The 15,713-nt window shown below is 45.1% G+C and overlaps 1 protein-coding gene across 4 annotated transcripts in view; it reads right to left on the minus strand.

Annotated features, from left to right (window-relative positions):
* The window catches only part of LOC133342344 (ral GTPase-activating protein subunit alpha-1-like), a 77,290-nt gene extending 64,813 nt beyond the window's left edge, over positions 1–12,477 (minus strand). For all 4 annotated transcript variants that reach the window (XM_061551450.1, XM_061551449.1, XM_061551448.1 and 1 more), the window contains exons 1-3: positions 12,134–12,477; positions 2,637–2,747; positions 1,208–1,257 (exon numbers count right to left, since the gene is read on the minus strand). In XM_061551450.1, coding sequence (XP_061407434.1) covers positions 1,208–1,257; positions 2,637–2,747; positions 12,134–12,242 — 270 coding nt within the window. In that variant the 5' untranslated portion in view covers positions 12,243–12,477. The remainder of the gene's footprint in view (positions 1–1,207; positions 1,258–2,636; positions 2,748–12,133) is intronic.
* Positions 12,478–15,713: the final 3,236 nt, after the last annotated feature.

Here is a 15,713-nt window from a genome sequence, read left to right on the forward strand (position 1 = left end):
ATGGCAAAACAACACAACGGTAAGCGAGCGTAACGCGAAAACATTAAAGTCACACTCTGCGTAGCCAACTGCCTGTGACCTTGAGTGTGTCGCAACACCAGGCAGTGGATTTTAATGGCTTACACGACTCACTTTTCACCCAAAAGTAACAAAGCGTTTGCCATTTTCACATCTTCACCGTTGATTGCAGCACAAATGAAAACTGCCAACCAAAGAATATGAATGTATTATACCACATGTGTGCACCTTTTCTTTTAACCAAAGGAATAGAAATTCAATGCATCGCGTTCACAACAAACCTGATCGGTGGTAGTCGTCTACCAACGTGTTAAGAAAATTATTTAGCCAACATTCCAAGAAAAATTATATTCATTTTTGGTAAACCACTCTCTCTGATCTGCCTCACAACGTATACTCCAATTTCCAGCGTCATTCCACGAGACGAAGAGACGTCCATTTCCAACGTCCGCAGCTGGCAGTGCACCCCGCTCGTGATGCGTCCGGTCTGAGCCTCACTTGCAGTAATAAAAAAAACATCCCTCGCCTTCGTTTATCGTCCCATCCTTGTGTGCCTCTTCATTTCTTTCAGCCAAAAAACTACAGGCGTGCATCAATCTGATAGCCATTAAGTCCGCGCGTACCTTGCAACTTGCGTTCGACGCTTTCCGCGTCTAAGAGTTCACGTTTCGACAGTAAGCATATGGAATTTTCCGAAAGACACTGCGCTCACTTTGCGCCCGCAAGGAAATGTTTTGCGATGCTTCGAGTGCGTACGCAGCGAGCAGCGACATTCGTGCCGATCTCAATATAGCGTAACCATCTGCTTCAGTGAAAACCGAAGTGTTAATAACTCAGGAGGTAATTTATAGAGCAGTATATACCGGGCAAGATCAACGGCCACGGAATATCTTGAATTCGGGGGAAAAGGTAAAAAAAGAAAGGTGAATCAATTTTTCTTCCATTTTTTTGTGGCAAACACTTAAGGTTGTAATAGGCCCATGAAGTAAATGCAATTCATGCACAGGGCGGTGTAATCAAAAAGGCGGTTAAAAGTTTAGGAGAGCTATACAAAAATGAACACAGTTGTCAAGTTAATCATTTTGTTTGCCAAATTACGAGCAAGGCAGACCATTCGAATCGTGAAAAAATTAGTCTGTGACAAACACGCCAACATAAAATCAATAACAATGCAAAAAATATCTCCCACCTCGAAGATAAAGAGAATTGATTCCAACTCTTCCCTCTGAGACTTGTGACCTGCAAGAATAATAACATTAGCTGCCTTATAGTGGCACACAAAGACAAAGATCCCCCGTACAGCCTGTAACAGACTGCTGGGGCAAGTGCTGTTAGCGAGCACCTATGAAGGCCAGAACGGCACACGAGGGGGTGGGTGGCCAGCACCACGCCCTGTTGCCTTTGTCTCCCCAGTGTCGATGTTTACACACAACGCACCAGGTACTTATTTGATGCCGAGTCGACCTAGGGGAGGCCCAGGACCGGCTCAGATAATCGTAATTGGTGTTGGCCATAAGCGGGAACCGAACTCGGATCGCCTGGTTCGTAGCGCAGCGCGCTAACCGCTGCACCACCGTTCCCCATACATACACATACACATGGGATTGCAGAACCGGTTCTGTGCTCCATTATCAAACGTGAAAGAAAAAATTCAATTCAACAATAAATGCGGTTAAGGTGATGGTTGTAAGCCAAGAGAAAACAGTCACTCTGTACATGCCCACAAATGGTAAAACTGTCAAAACAATCGCAGATGTACGCACATTTAAGTGGCGCTGTTTGTTCACAGCCACACGACAAAGTCCTGTAACACTCTGAACAGGGAATTCTTTCCACATTGCAACCATTGCCCAAAGAGACATCCACTCAAGAGGCTGCCCCTAGAACATTCAGTCCTGAAATCCATCAGGTGAACACACAACGGGGGACACCTGTTAATAATGAGTAAATTTTGTCTCGCGTACAAAAGGTCTGGTTATTCCGAGCTTAGTTGATGCTCAAACAAGATAATAATGATACACTGCGACGACACGACAAATGCTCCCTGCGGGAAAATATATAAAGGAGGATGAAGCTGAAATGTTAAACCAGCGTGAATCCTCAACAGAATGGAATGCCGTGAAACGATGTTTGTACGATGTTTGGCTCAGTAGAATGTTTGTGTTAAGTTTGTTGTTCTTCCCGGGGCACCTCGGATTAGCGCAGTTGGCTACGTAACTTGCTGTACTGCCATTTCCTGACTATCTCTCGGGCCAAGCCTGCAACACTTGCTATTTTACAGGCAATCTAAAATTCTCGGCATAACCAAGATTAACCCTGCTCGGCATTTAAAAGATCCGGCAAGATTAGGCCCAATCACAGGCCGATTCTTGTGGTTTACCCCAGCACTGTACCCCGAGGAACCAGATCCACGGAAGGTGAAAAATGGGTGGTTTTTTTCCCCCTTTTGAACGAAGCCAACCACGTTAATCGGAGGTCCGGGGAGGGGGGGGGATGACAAAAAAACAAAACCCAAAGAGCAATCTCCCCTTGGGGAGATTAAGTTTGAAACGCATGCAATGGCACCACCCCACCCCAGGTTACAAGGCGGCCGTGTTGTGTGCGGTTTTGGCACTCACCCTTCTGCTTGAGGCTGGCCTCAATGCTGACGAAATTCTCAAAGAACACGTAGTAGACGTGCGAGTAGTTGAACTCCAAGAACTGCTTGAGTTCACCTTGGTCCGCGGTGTCTGCAAGGCAACGGATTGGAAAACGGCACAACTCAAGGTTCAAGTGTATATTTTTTTATCTAGGCAGGTGAGAGCGCTGAAGAGAACAGGGACCAGTCTCAGTTAAACTCTAAACCATTTTTATTTTACCAGGTACGGACCGCTTAGTTCTATAGCACTTTTCCAGAAGAGACCTGGCCACAAATGATAGCTCGATGAGATGCCTTATAAAAATGTGAACATTTACAGCAGCTAAATACTCTAATCGCATTTTTCTAAATGAGGGAAAAACCGGAGCCACCCGGAGCACCCGGAGAAAAACCCACACGACCACAGGGAAAATGCAAACTACAAATATACAACAAGCGTCAAAGTTGGGATCGAACGTACGATCTCCTGTATACCAGGCGAGGTAGTTAACATCTCGCCACCGTGGTACCCTTGAGTTGCAAGTGACCCAGGGCAGCCAGTATGGGGTGATGATTGTCGCCATGCGTGTGTAACTTTAGTCAAACCGATGTAATTTAATTGATAACTAGCTTTACTACCCGGCTTCGCCCGGGACTTGGATTCTTGTCTTGGATTAATACACGGCCTGCGCGGAGGGTGGGAGGGAATGTGTCACGTCGGCAGGCACACTGTGTGACGCTGCTGCATGCGGGTGACATTACAGATGTGACGTCACCGCTCACTTGTCGTGCAATATATTATATCTATTATTCCCCCCCCCCTCCAAAATTTAAAAAAGTATATTTTATACGTTTTGCATTGTGTGCAGTCTGGAAGCTACCCACATGCTAAATTTCCAGTTTTTTGCATGTCGGGAAGTATGCTAAACATTTCGAAGAAACAAACATATTCACAAATTTCCCTTTTATATATATATAGATAAAGAGTGAATTATTCAATAACCCACTCATTGGAAACTTTAAAAGTTATGCCACCTCTGGCGGTGCCTACCGACAAATAGAATATTTGGTCCGGGATCATGGACGATTATTACGTTTCTTTACACCCACGGTATTAATCAGGGAGGCCCGCTGGATTCGAACCGTGAGGCTCTGCAAGGAGCAGGCGAACGCATCCCCGCAAGGCGACGTCAAAAGCCCGTAAACACAAAGCAGGCAAGAGCAGTCACAGGTTCCTCCAAAATAATTTCCCAACGTGGCCACTCCTGTGCTGTTGAGATTACGAGGCCCTTAAACAAAAGCAAGCGCTGCAATTTAAACTTCCTGGAAACTCTTGCCAAAGCTGGTGTTCGCATCAGATTCAGATGTGTGGTTTTAGACGGCTCACATTTAAAAAAACTACAAAGTAAAAAAATCATACCGGACCTCCGTACCTGTAATGCTGAAATTACCACGTTAGCATTTCGGCAATCGCTGCGCACACCGAGAATGTTGCTTGCGGATAATGGAACTATTCACACTGCACGTTTCAATCCAGGACACGATACACGTTATCTCCGTTTTAATAACATTGGCAGGAGATCAGACCATGGCTGGCACACTCTTTTATTCGTGGAATTTATTATTTAATTACAATCCTGCAATGCTTTGTGGAATATAGATATATTTTTTCACTTGTTCAACATTCAATTTTACAGAGGCACATGCAGCGTGCTCAACATATTCGCGTAGACTTTGAGATTGTTCATGGCTAAAAACCGTAGCGCAGATAAGGCACCTGCTGTAAATGTCAAAAAATATATCAAGTGGGAAAGAAAATAGTTTTAAACCAAGGTGGAAAAGTAAAACGTGTCGCAGCAGGAGCTCCAGTTTCTAACTTAAATCGTGAAAACTATTAAATCAAATCACGTGATGTAAAGAATATACAGCGCATCGTAAACACCACTAAGGAGTAAGAAGTATAACTAGTTTTAACGACAACAAATTACATAACTGCTTAAAGATATACTCATGCGCTCCACAGTGCCGCGTATCCGCGCAAGATAAAAGTCGATGTTCTGTCAGCCCCAGGCGCACGTAACCTATCGCGCCGGGCATTTACTCCGCAAGCTGAAAACGCCCATCTGGAAACCATCAGAGGTTTTTTTTTTTTTACGTCAAAATTATTTTCGTTGCAGGCAAACCGTATTATGGGAAGGGCACCCGTTAATATACTCGCGCGTTTTCGAGCCGCAATAACCGGGGGGTAATAGGAATCGCTGAAAGGGTCCCCTCTGTATGCCTGGTGATGCAGTGCCCCCCCCCCCCCACCACCGCACGATCTGGCAACGCAGATGGTAGATATTACCTGCGAACAAGGTTGCAACTGATAAAGCCGCCGGGAGCACGTACGTGCCACCACCTTCTGCGGTGGCCTCGTTCAAACTATAAACAAAAATGCTTTATTTTACTGGGTGAAGCCCACTGAGCCATACAGCTCATTTTTTCAGAAGCGACCTGACCACAAATGATAGCTTGACGAAGTGAATAATCAAGTGGAAAGGTATAGCAGCCAAAAGATCTATATTGATTCTAAATGCCGACGGAAAAATAGGGGGACCTGGAGGAAAAAGCCACATGACCACGGGGAGAACATACAAACTCCAAATATACAGGTGTCAGGGTCAGGACCGAACCCACAACCTCCTGCCTACCAGGCAAACGAGATAACATCTTGCCACCGCAATGCCCCAGGGTCAAGGTCTCTGGCTGGAGGTGTGTCTTGCTCAGCCAAAGTTACATATCGACAGCTGTTTACTCGTGATGGGGGGTTCTAGGTTGGCGAGGGCATCAAGGGTGGTCCCGTATTGAGGGTGCTACGCTGCAGGCCTGGGTGGTACGCGCAAGTCCGTCTGTCGCGCTCCTTAGCTGTAACAGTTGCCGATGTTGTGCGAAGGTCTCTTAATTCAAGGTTTCAATAAGTCGAGGCTGGCGGCCCATTTTGGCATGTCTGGGACATCGGTCTAAGTAGGTTCAGTCCGTCGGTTTATTTCGGGTAAGGCCCATTGAGCTAAAAAGCTCTTTCAAAGGTGAGGGAGCCAAAAGGGCTGTTAAAGCTGCTCTGTATTTGAACGAGTGTCCAATAACTCGTGCAGGGCCATGTTGCGCAAAGTCAATGGTGGCCCAAAATCGCTCCCCTCCCGCAAAATGAAATGAATCAATGCCTACATTTCATAACCTTGACATATGGTGCACACTCCTCCTTGCTGGCTCACCATCAAGGGGAAAAAGGCTCCAAATCTTTTCAACGACTGGAAGTAATGCAGTCCATTGGCGCTGAAATATTGGTTGAGTGTAAAACCACGAACAATAAATTCACTCCCGCTATTCAGCCCTGTAATGACTGCTCTCAGCTGAGCTCTGCAACATTACTGTGAAAGAAGAAGCAAGCGCATGCAGTATTCTAATACAGGAACTGCTTTTTTATTACTTTGTTCCCCCCACCCGCACGTACGGTAAGAAATAAGTTAAACGTACATACAAATATACAAGCAGGCGCTCCTTTTTAAATTGCTTACCCAAAGCCATGGCTAATTCCGCAAGTAAAGGAGGCCTTCCAACAAGTAACAATACTAAACTAATTCTAATTGCATTAACTATAAAAAGTATGAAGTTAATACACAGTAGGAGGGCCTTGTCTAGACATTGCGCAGTCCGCTTAACTAAGCTGCCGAAACTAAAATTAGCCGTAATGAAATGCTTTCAGTAAATCTGAAAGCGCATGGAAACGCTTGCACGTTCGGCCGGAAAGTGTTTGCAATGTTATGAAACCATCGAACGGGGAAGCTAATGTAGACCGCCCTGTGCCAGTGGGTGCTACTTTGAGTAAGCAACCATGATAGTGGTAATGATGTTTAACTACACACGGCCAGAACGGCTCACTCCTCCCCATCATTGCACAGAGCCGCTGCCAGGGGACTGCTGCTTCGTGACAGTTATTTACTAAGGACCACCTGCCCCTACCACCCTCCACCTACCCTCATCCATGCCCATTTTACCACTTCACGCACGTGCCCCATAGCCCACGGCCTCTCTCTCCACGTTGCACCCATCAGACAGGTCCCTCTCTCACCGTAACCCTCCACCTTATTCTGCCTTGCCTACCCCTAACAACATCAGCTACATTCCCTGCCCCTGTCCCCTCCATCCAATCCCTCCCCTCCCTTACTAACCACCGTCAGCTTGCATTTTAAAGCGCCCTGGAAAAGGGGCGCTGCGCAAAATCCTAAGTAGAATAGTATTCACCACATTGCATTGCGGCTCTTGAAAGAGCTTTTTTATTATTATACCAAATTCGATTTTTTTTTTCCTTATTACTTTGCTTGCCGACCCCTGGTTTGACCAATGCTCACCCCTGCTACTCGTGAGTCACCCTTTGGGACAATTTTTTCCACCGCCCCACCAAGCACTTTCTCCATTTGTTGCTGTCGATGTCAAGCTGGCATCTCTGAAGCGCCGCTGCCGCTTGCCAACCCTGGAATGTACACTTCTCATTCTCATGCAGGACGGTCAGTCTGCTCTTTTATTTCCAGCCACAATATTAATTTGTAATTCAAGCACCCTCACGTACACGGTTCTTTGGTTCACAACATATCCGGGGGTTAATTATAATCACAGTTATGGTGGGCATTGTTAACCGACATTACAATTCCATTGTAATCGCAGCTCATTACGATTGACACGATCGCAATTGTGGTTGGAATCTCTCGGGCCTGGTTCACAGTGCATTGTGGACATCGGAACCTTTATTCAATTGTTTGCGGAGCACATTCTGATCCAAACTTCAGGTCGATCCACTGCTGTATTATCACTGATTGGTCCACATCTAAATCGCATCCACTGCACAAACCATGGCAGTCGATGCGGATACCTGATGGTGGACAAATGGAAAATTAAAAACTCTCCAGAGGTGTGAGACAGTGGTCATCCAGAACAGAGACCGTACAGCGTATAACGCAATGCCCGATCCCACAAATACGAAGGAGACATCACAGCGATACACTCCGCTACTCCTGACGCGGTTATCTGGCTTGACCACCTTGAATGTGCAATTGTAGTTGTTGCTCTGTATTTCCATCAGTCATACGAAAGAAGAAGAAAACTGACTGGCATGTGTTGATAACCCATAGGGCCTGGAGTGTTGCTAAAGCACTTTAGGAAAGACACGGTTTTGCTTCCTCCACTCTCCTCTGCTATGGGCTTGCTTGCTTATACCTTTGACAAAAGGAAGACGTTACGACCGTTACACATGGTCAAGCCCTGTCGCCTTCAATCAAGTGAACATGGATGTCACATCTTATTATTTTCGCCATAAAACACTGAATTAATAATGGCTAGAGCTTTGCGGGATAGTACAAATCTACAGCGGCTTTTCGTGGTAATGCATCACAGGCTTCATTTTATCCTAGGTAAGCAAATTTAATAATAATGTAATTATAATAACCCTTGCAACATTTCCCTGCTGCTTAAAGAGATGTTTGAGATTTCAACTGATAAGTACCTCAACTCAAGCCTCATATCCTATAATCAGCATCGAATAAAGAGCCAGAGCTTTCATCATCTTGTGAACAAGCTAGCTTTTTATTGGCATTATTCTCACTCATGTGGGGGTCTGCCTTCCTGCTCCTCCTTCTCCACTCATTCCCATCCTTGGCCATCATCTCCACGTCCACTCCACACACTAATTCGTATCGTGGTTCATCGCGCCCAGCCGCCTCTTGCTAGTCCCTCCTCTCAATTCTCCACCATGGTGCTCAGGAGTTTATCAACTTTCCTCCAATGTGGTTTTGCTATCCGTTCGTGCCGCATCCTCGCGATCTGAGTCAACACTCTCTCGGCTTGTCTGAGACGGGCACCGCCACACTTTTGCCGTCTTCCTCGTCTCCGTCGCTAACACGATTCAGTCTTGCAATCCCCGAGAGCCATCTCACCATCCTGAATTCTGTGGTGTGCAACATTTGACGTACTTTATAAGGTCGAATTCATGACACACAATGTTTCTTGCCACAAATGAACCACAGTACCGTGCTGATTTCGTCAAGGAGCATAAACCATCAAGTAAACTTCGGTTATCCTCGAAGTGTCTTTTGGCTAGCCAAGTCCTTCCAGATGAGCTATGCAGTTTTAAATCTAGATTGAGAACTCATTTCTTCAGAATAGCTTTTTGTGTTCAGTTTGTTGTCCTTCCCCAGCACCTCCGATTAGCACGGTTGGCTACGTACGGTGCGAAACAAGATCAACATACATCTGCTGTTCCTTCAACAAGCAGACTCGTAAGTCAATATATCTATAAAAACACTAATTAATTGTCCAATAACACCTTAATACATAGAGAACCGCAGAGCTTGGGAAAATGTTGGCGCCGGCTCATCAAGTGGTTGCCTTCCTGCTTGTCTGTGGTTTCTCGCGCCTCCGAGTCGTTCTAAGCGACAGAGTAAATACTGTGTGCTCTACAGGTTAAAAATATGATAACACTTTTCTTATCAGTGTATTCACGCCAACAGTTGCTTTATAACCAGCCGAGTGTCAAAAATGGCCCCGTTACCGTCTTATGCGACTAACCTTCCTAAGTGATACCATTTACGTAATTAAAAAATGCACCAAAAAAATTTCATTGGCAATTAATCTTTAAATATCTGCAACACCCTTAAAAATCAATATCGACCTACCATTTGACTTTGTAATGATCCCAAGGTCCTGGCACAGGTAATGACGCAGCTATTGCATGCAATCATTTTTAGAATGTTTGGTTAAAAGCCACGACACATTAACCAGGAGTGAGCTTAATGGGATGCATTACCTCTCTACAATGCAACTAGGTTGAGCTGTGAACCCCAATTCACGATTATCCATTCTTCGTAGGCTTGACAAACTTAACCAATGTCTAGATTTGAAGCTTTCGTGACTGCAAGGATTCATATTCTTAGGTTTTTTCGGTAAAGTCACGTAGATAAAAACATTAAAAAGTAAAATAAAATAAAAATCACGACGTTTCGGAGGCAACACAATCAAGTACTTGATACAGCTGTCGTGGCTGTGACGGTACCACCTGAAGACGGAAGCTTGTGTTGCCTCCGAAACGTCGTGATTTTTATTTTATTTTACTTTTTAATGTTTTTACCTACGTGACTTTACCGAAAAAACCTAAGAATATTAACCAATGTCCATACATCATAAAATGTACACATGGCAGCCACTGTGAGCCAACTGGCTCTAAGCTCAGGATCTGAGCCTCATTTTCACAACTGGGCAGAGTTGGGGAATCTGTACATTAGTTATAAATTTTTGGTCGAGCTTAAACATGATTTATTTAACCAGGTTAATGGCCACGAAGCTCATTCGAGATGTTTTGATCTCCAACCAGATAAGATCTCACTGAGATTCTGGGTCCCATGCTCTCTATAAGACAAATGCGTGCAGATTCAGGTTTATCACCTCTTTCACCAAGGAATGAATGATGTCCATAACCTTTTACAAGGTGAGTCTATTGAGATTCATCTTCTTGGTTCTTTCGGTAAAGTCACGTAGAAGGGAAGTAATAAAAATAAAACATAATATAATAAAAACATAACATAATAAAATAACATAATAAAATATAATAAAATTAAATTAATTTTATTATGTTTTATTTTTATTATTTTATTACTTCCCTTCTACGTGACTTTACCGAAAGAACCAAGAAGATGAATCCCTGCAGTCACGAAAGCTTTAAATCAAAAATCTATTGAGATTCATGACATCTTTATCCAGATGAGCAATGACTGACATTCAGGAACTCTCTCATCAGGTGAACTGCTCGTTGACATTCACAACATTTGTAGACAGGTGAGGGTATATTGGCATTCATGATATCTTTAGGCAGGTATATTGATAGTCACGTATCTTTAGACAGGTTAGGGTATATTGAGATTCATGATATCTTCCAGGTGTGTGCTCTGAAATTCACTACTTTAGCCAGGTGTTCGATGTCATGCATTACTTGTTTTCTCAGCGGGTCTACCGAGATGTATATTACCTCTCTCTCAGCTCATTGACAGTCAGTACCTATTTCACCAGATGAGTGCTCGATGACGCGCAAGCCTCTTTAGTTACACGCTCATTGTCATGTGTCACCTCTTTCAGCAGGTGAACAATCACTTAGAAGTTAAGTGTTAATTGATACTTTTCTTTTACCAGGTGCGGTGAGTTCATTGACGATCCATTACCTCTTTTACAGATCCAGTAACTCTTTAAACAGGTAATTTCTCACCGAGTTGCATGCATCGACTCTTCAGGTAAGTGCCCATTGAGATTGACGACCTCTTTCGCTAGGTAAGAGTCTGTTCAGGCACATTACCTATTCAACCAGGTGAATGCCCATTCAGATTCATTACCTCTTTCACAGGCGAGCTCTCAATGAGATCAATTTACCTCTTTGTCAAGCAAGTGTGAAGGTCCGTCCATTGCGTCGATTACACATATCTCAAATAGCAATGCATCGAACTGGCACGTCACGTGTCGCAGAGCATTCCTGCACCACCACAAAGACAAAGATCCCCCGTATAGCCTCAACGGACTTGTGGGGCAAGTGCTGTTCGCGAGGAGCTATTAATGCGGGTACGGTACACGAGAGGGGTGGGTTGTCAGAACCACGCCCGGCCGCCTTTGTCTCCCGAGTGGCAATGTTTAACACCTCGAGGAACCAGGTACTCATTTGAGGCCGAGTCGACCTAGGGGAGGCCCGGGATCGGTTCAGATAATCGTCACTGGTGTTGCCCGTGAGCGGAAATTGAATTCGGGTAACCGGTTTCGTAGCACACCGCGCCCCATAACACACGCGAGCAACAACAACCCCTCACCGCCCAATCCCCAGCAGATAGCACCACGTCTGTCAACAATAACAACAAGTCTGCACAACATACCACCATTGATCAGGAGCCACCCACCGCCCCCAAACAAACTACCGCAACACGAGTGATAATGATACTGCCGGTACTGTTGCTGATGAGTGATGCTGCTGCTGCTATTGATTCAGATGTTGTTGTTGTTTATGCTAGTGATGGTGGTGTTGATGGTGATGATGATGGTGCCGCTGTTGGTAATGAGTGCTGATGATGCTACTGATCCTGGCGTTGTTGATGACAAGTGCTCATGATGGTGATGGTATTGCTCGTGATGGTGCTATTGCAAATGAATGAACATGCTGCTGCTGCTGCTGGTGTTGGTGTTGTTGATGATGGTACTCGTGGTGGTGGCAATGATTCTGCTGCTGAGTGATGATGATGCTGGTGCTGATCCTGTTGATGATGCTCGTAGTGGTGATAATGATGCCGCTGTTGCTCATGAGGTTGACGATGGTGGTGAATGTTGGGTGCTGATATCACTGCTGTTGATGATGATGGTGTTGGTGGTAGTGCCGGTTGCCGCTGGCGATAGCGGCGGTGGGGCGAATGCCGCGGGCGACTGTCGGCATGCACCCACCTATGACGGTCCTCAGGTGCTTGAGGCGAGTGAGGACATCCTTCTTGGGGTCCAGAATTTTCTGCATCGACTTCTTCACGTCGCCCGCGTGAGGCTTTTTGGAAAACATGGCGGCGGCACCACCGCCACCACCACCGCCACCACCACCTCCTCCTCTCGCCCGTACGTCTGTCACCGCACGAGTGTCCGCCCGTCGGCTTGCTCCAGCCCTGGGCGAGCGAGCGAGGGAGCGGCTGAAGCAGGCTGGCAGGGGGGGGGGGAAGAGGCCGTTCTGAGGAGCACGTTACATGACGCGGCTGGAGAACGGAGGGACGCGGCTCACAGCTGTCACTGGCGCCGTCATGGCGGGCCGAGCGCGACACGCCCACTTCCGCCCCCGCGGGACACGCCCACTTCCGATGGGGGCGTGGTGGGAACGAAAGACACGCCCACTTCCGCCACCGTGGGACACGCCCACTTTTGATGGGGGCGTGGTGGGAACGAGACACGCCCACTTCAGCCACCGCGGGACACGCCCACTTCCGATGGGGGCGTGGTGGGAACGAGAGACACGCCCACTTCCGCCACCGTGGGACACGCCCACTTCCGATGGGGGCGTGGTGGGAACGAGACACGCCCACTTCCGCCACCGCGGGACACGCCCACTTCCGATGGGGGCGTGGCGGGATTGAGACACGCCCACACTTCATCTTCTTGGTTCTTTGGGTAAAGTCACGCAGAATGGAAATAATAAAATAATAAAAAATTAAGCATTAAATTTTTCATTTTATTATTTTATTATTTCCATTTCCATTCTAAATAAAACATAAAAATGTAATTTTTATTATTTTATTATTTCAATTCTACGTGACTTTACCGAAAGAAATGAAAAAATAATAAAAATAAAACATAACAATTTTATTTTTATTATTTTATTATTTCCATTCTACGTGACTTTACATTTAACGTTGCTCAAATCTAAGCATACCAATGAGAAAAAACCCCATCGCAATAGCACAATTTGTACAAAAAAAACTTTCAATATCACGCCAACAAAGTGCCCTCCGTGTACAAAATACGCTCTCGGCATTAAGCGTTTGTGGAAAACCACCAATTCCTGAAGAACTGCATTCACAGTAAACGAGCAACGTTGGTGCAGCGTTGGCCTGTGGTTGGAACCGCTGGACCAAAGTTGGTTCAACGTTGGCTGCAGGTGCCAGGTTTGCTGGATTGTGACCATGTCTTAAGTCCCCGTTGATAAATTGAGCAACACGTGGCGAACAAAGTCGGAGTTGCACCCCTTCTATTCTTTTTTTTTCTGCAAAAGATTTCCATGTGATAAGCCACTTTGTTTTAAATGGTAAAATAAAATAAAAGTTGTATTTGTATTATTTGAAGTGATTACCTTTCCTATTCTCTGCAGTCCTATCGTGTGTTTGTACTGTTTGTTGTTGCTGTAGCGTTCTGACCCGCCCCTACTGGACATCTGTGAAAAGAGCTTCATAGCTCATCGGATTCCTCATGTATAGCTACATATGCTGATCTTTAGTTCATTCGATTGTCACAGTGTCGAGCCAAGGTTGATACCGTTTTCCCCATTGTGATGGGCGTAGAATGCAATGTATAGCAGTGAGCCGCGTTGCCATGCACTGAATTACTAGAACGCGTGGGTTGTTACGTGGTACGATGCATTACGTCTCATTACGTGAGCGCAAGAATCGATTTATATCGATTCATATCGATGAATCCGTGAGGCGATCTGACGACACCTGCTGGCGATATTGAAGCACTGTCCTTCAACTGCCTGGCCCCAGATCCAAGTCGATTTTATGGTTAGGAGCAAGAATAGAGATTGGAGGACTCATGTGGTTATGGTTAGGTGCAGGGCAAGAGTTTGATTAGCTAGTGTGGTTATGGTTAGGTGCAATGCTAGAGATTGGTTTGGTAGTGTGGTTAGGGTTAGGAGTAGGGCTAGAGTGGTGGGCTCGTGTGGTTATAGCTAGGTGCAGGGCTAGATATTGATTAGCTAGTGTGGTAATGGTTAGGAGCAAGGCTAGAGAGTGGTGGGGGAGTGTGGTTATGGTTAGGAGCAGGGCTAGAGATTGGTTGGCTCGTGTGGTTATGGTTAGGAGCAATGCTAGAGATTGGTTTGGTAGTGTGGTTAGGGTTAGGAGCAAGGCTTGAGTCTGGTTGGCGAGCATGATGTTGCCTGAGATAGTGTGACCTCTATTTGCCAAGTACGGCCTTTTTTAACTCTTTATTAACTTATGAAAATGTTAATGTGTGCATTGCTGCGCCGTTTCAGGACAGTGCTTCTATTCAGTCGGTACCTGCAAAAACGAGGACGGTGCACCACACACGTGCGTGGTAGCGACAACTTTTCGCGAAACACGTTTTCAGAGCGTCGAAGCGAATTGTATGGCAACGTTTTAAAAACGCAATCTCGCGCGGAACAGCTGAACATGCTATTGATGGACCGAGTCGACTCATCTCTGGCATGGGCCCGTGGAATTTCCACCAGTGGTGCGGTGCTGAGCGTGGGGGAGGTGAAAGCTGCGTCACTGTTAGTTTGAGAAGGGCGGCTCTTTGATCATGTGAAACGCAGCAGCTGACAATGATGACAGTTGAATCACCGGGCTATGTTGCAGCAATGTGTGTTTAAAGATGCACATAATTATTCTTATTATACCGGTATAAATGCATCGGCCACCTTCTCAGATTGATCTTGAGCAATCCCTGTTTGTTGATTTAGACCACGTGGAGTGTTTGGCAAAATATCGTCGCGTTCAGATCCATTCCATCACCCGACATCGACAAACAAATGAAATCGTCACAGATGCACAGTACACGCGTTTGATGCACGCGTTGCTATTGTTTTAGCTCACCGGTAAAGCAAAAAGCACAGTAACTGAATAGTAATTATTCATAATAATCCTTATTTTATATTCTTGGTTCTATAGGTAAAGCCACGTAGAAGGGAACTAATAAAATAATAAACATATAAAACAAGAATACGAATCCCTGCAGTCACGAAAGCTTTAAATCAAAAAACCCTCTTTTGTTCAATTATTCCAAGATGAAGTATTCGCATTTTAGTGACATGTGAGTTCATGGCATGCCTTATTATTATTAATAATGTAAATTTTGACTTAAAACTTTCGTGACTGCAGGAATTAATATTCTTTGGATCTTTCATTAAAGTCACATAGATGAAAAATAGAAAAATAAAAATAGAAAAATATGAATAGAATAAAAAAAATCTAATAAATTTTTTTTGCAAAAAATCAAACGTTTCGTTTGCAACACAATCGCTTGTGTTGCGATCGAAACGCCGTGGGTTTTTTGCTTTTATTTAAAATTTTATTAATATTTCATTTTTTATTTATTTTATCTATCTACATGATTTTACCGAAAGAACCAAAGAATATTAACAATGTACTTATGTATGCGGGAGAGACACACTTGAACCACGGGACTCTTTTTCAAGAGGGTCTTCCTGCTGCTACATTGGGAGGTTTTATTTGAAGAAGTTGTCAGACAATCGATGACAAGTCGCGTTTATTCCAATACACGCGGGAGGAAACCCTGGAGCACCCGGAGG

Source organism: Lethenteron reissneri, chromosome 14, assembly GCF_015708825.2.
Source record: "Lethenteron reissneri isolate LAM-NWPU_2019-01 chromosome 14, ASM1570882v1, whole genome shotgun sequence".
NCBI lineage: Eukaryota > Metazoa > Chordata > Hyperoartia > Petromyzontiformes > Petromyzontidae > Lethenteron > Lethenteron reissneri.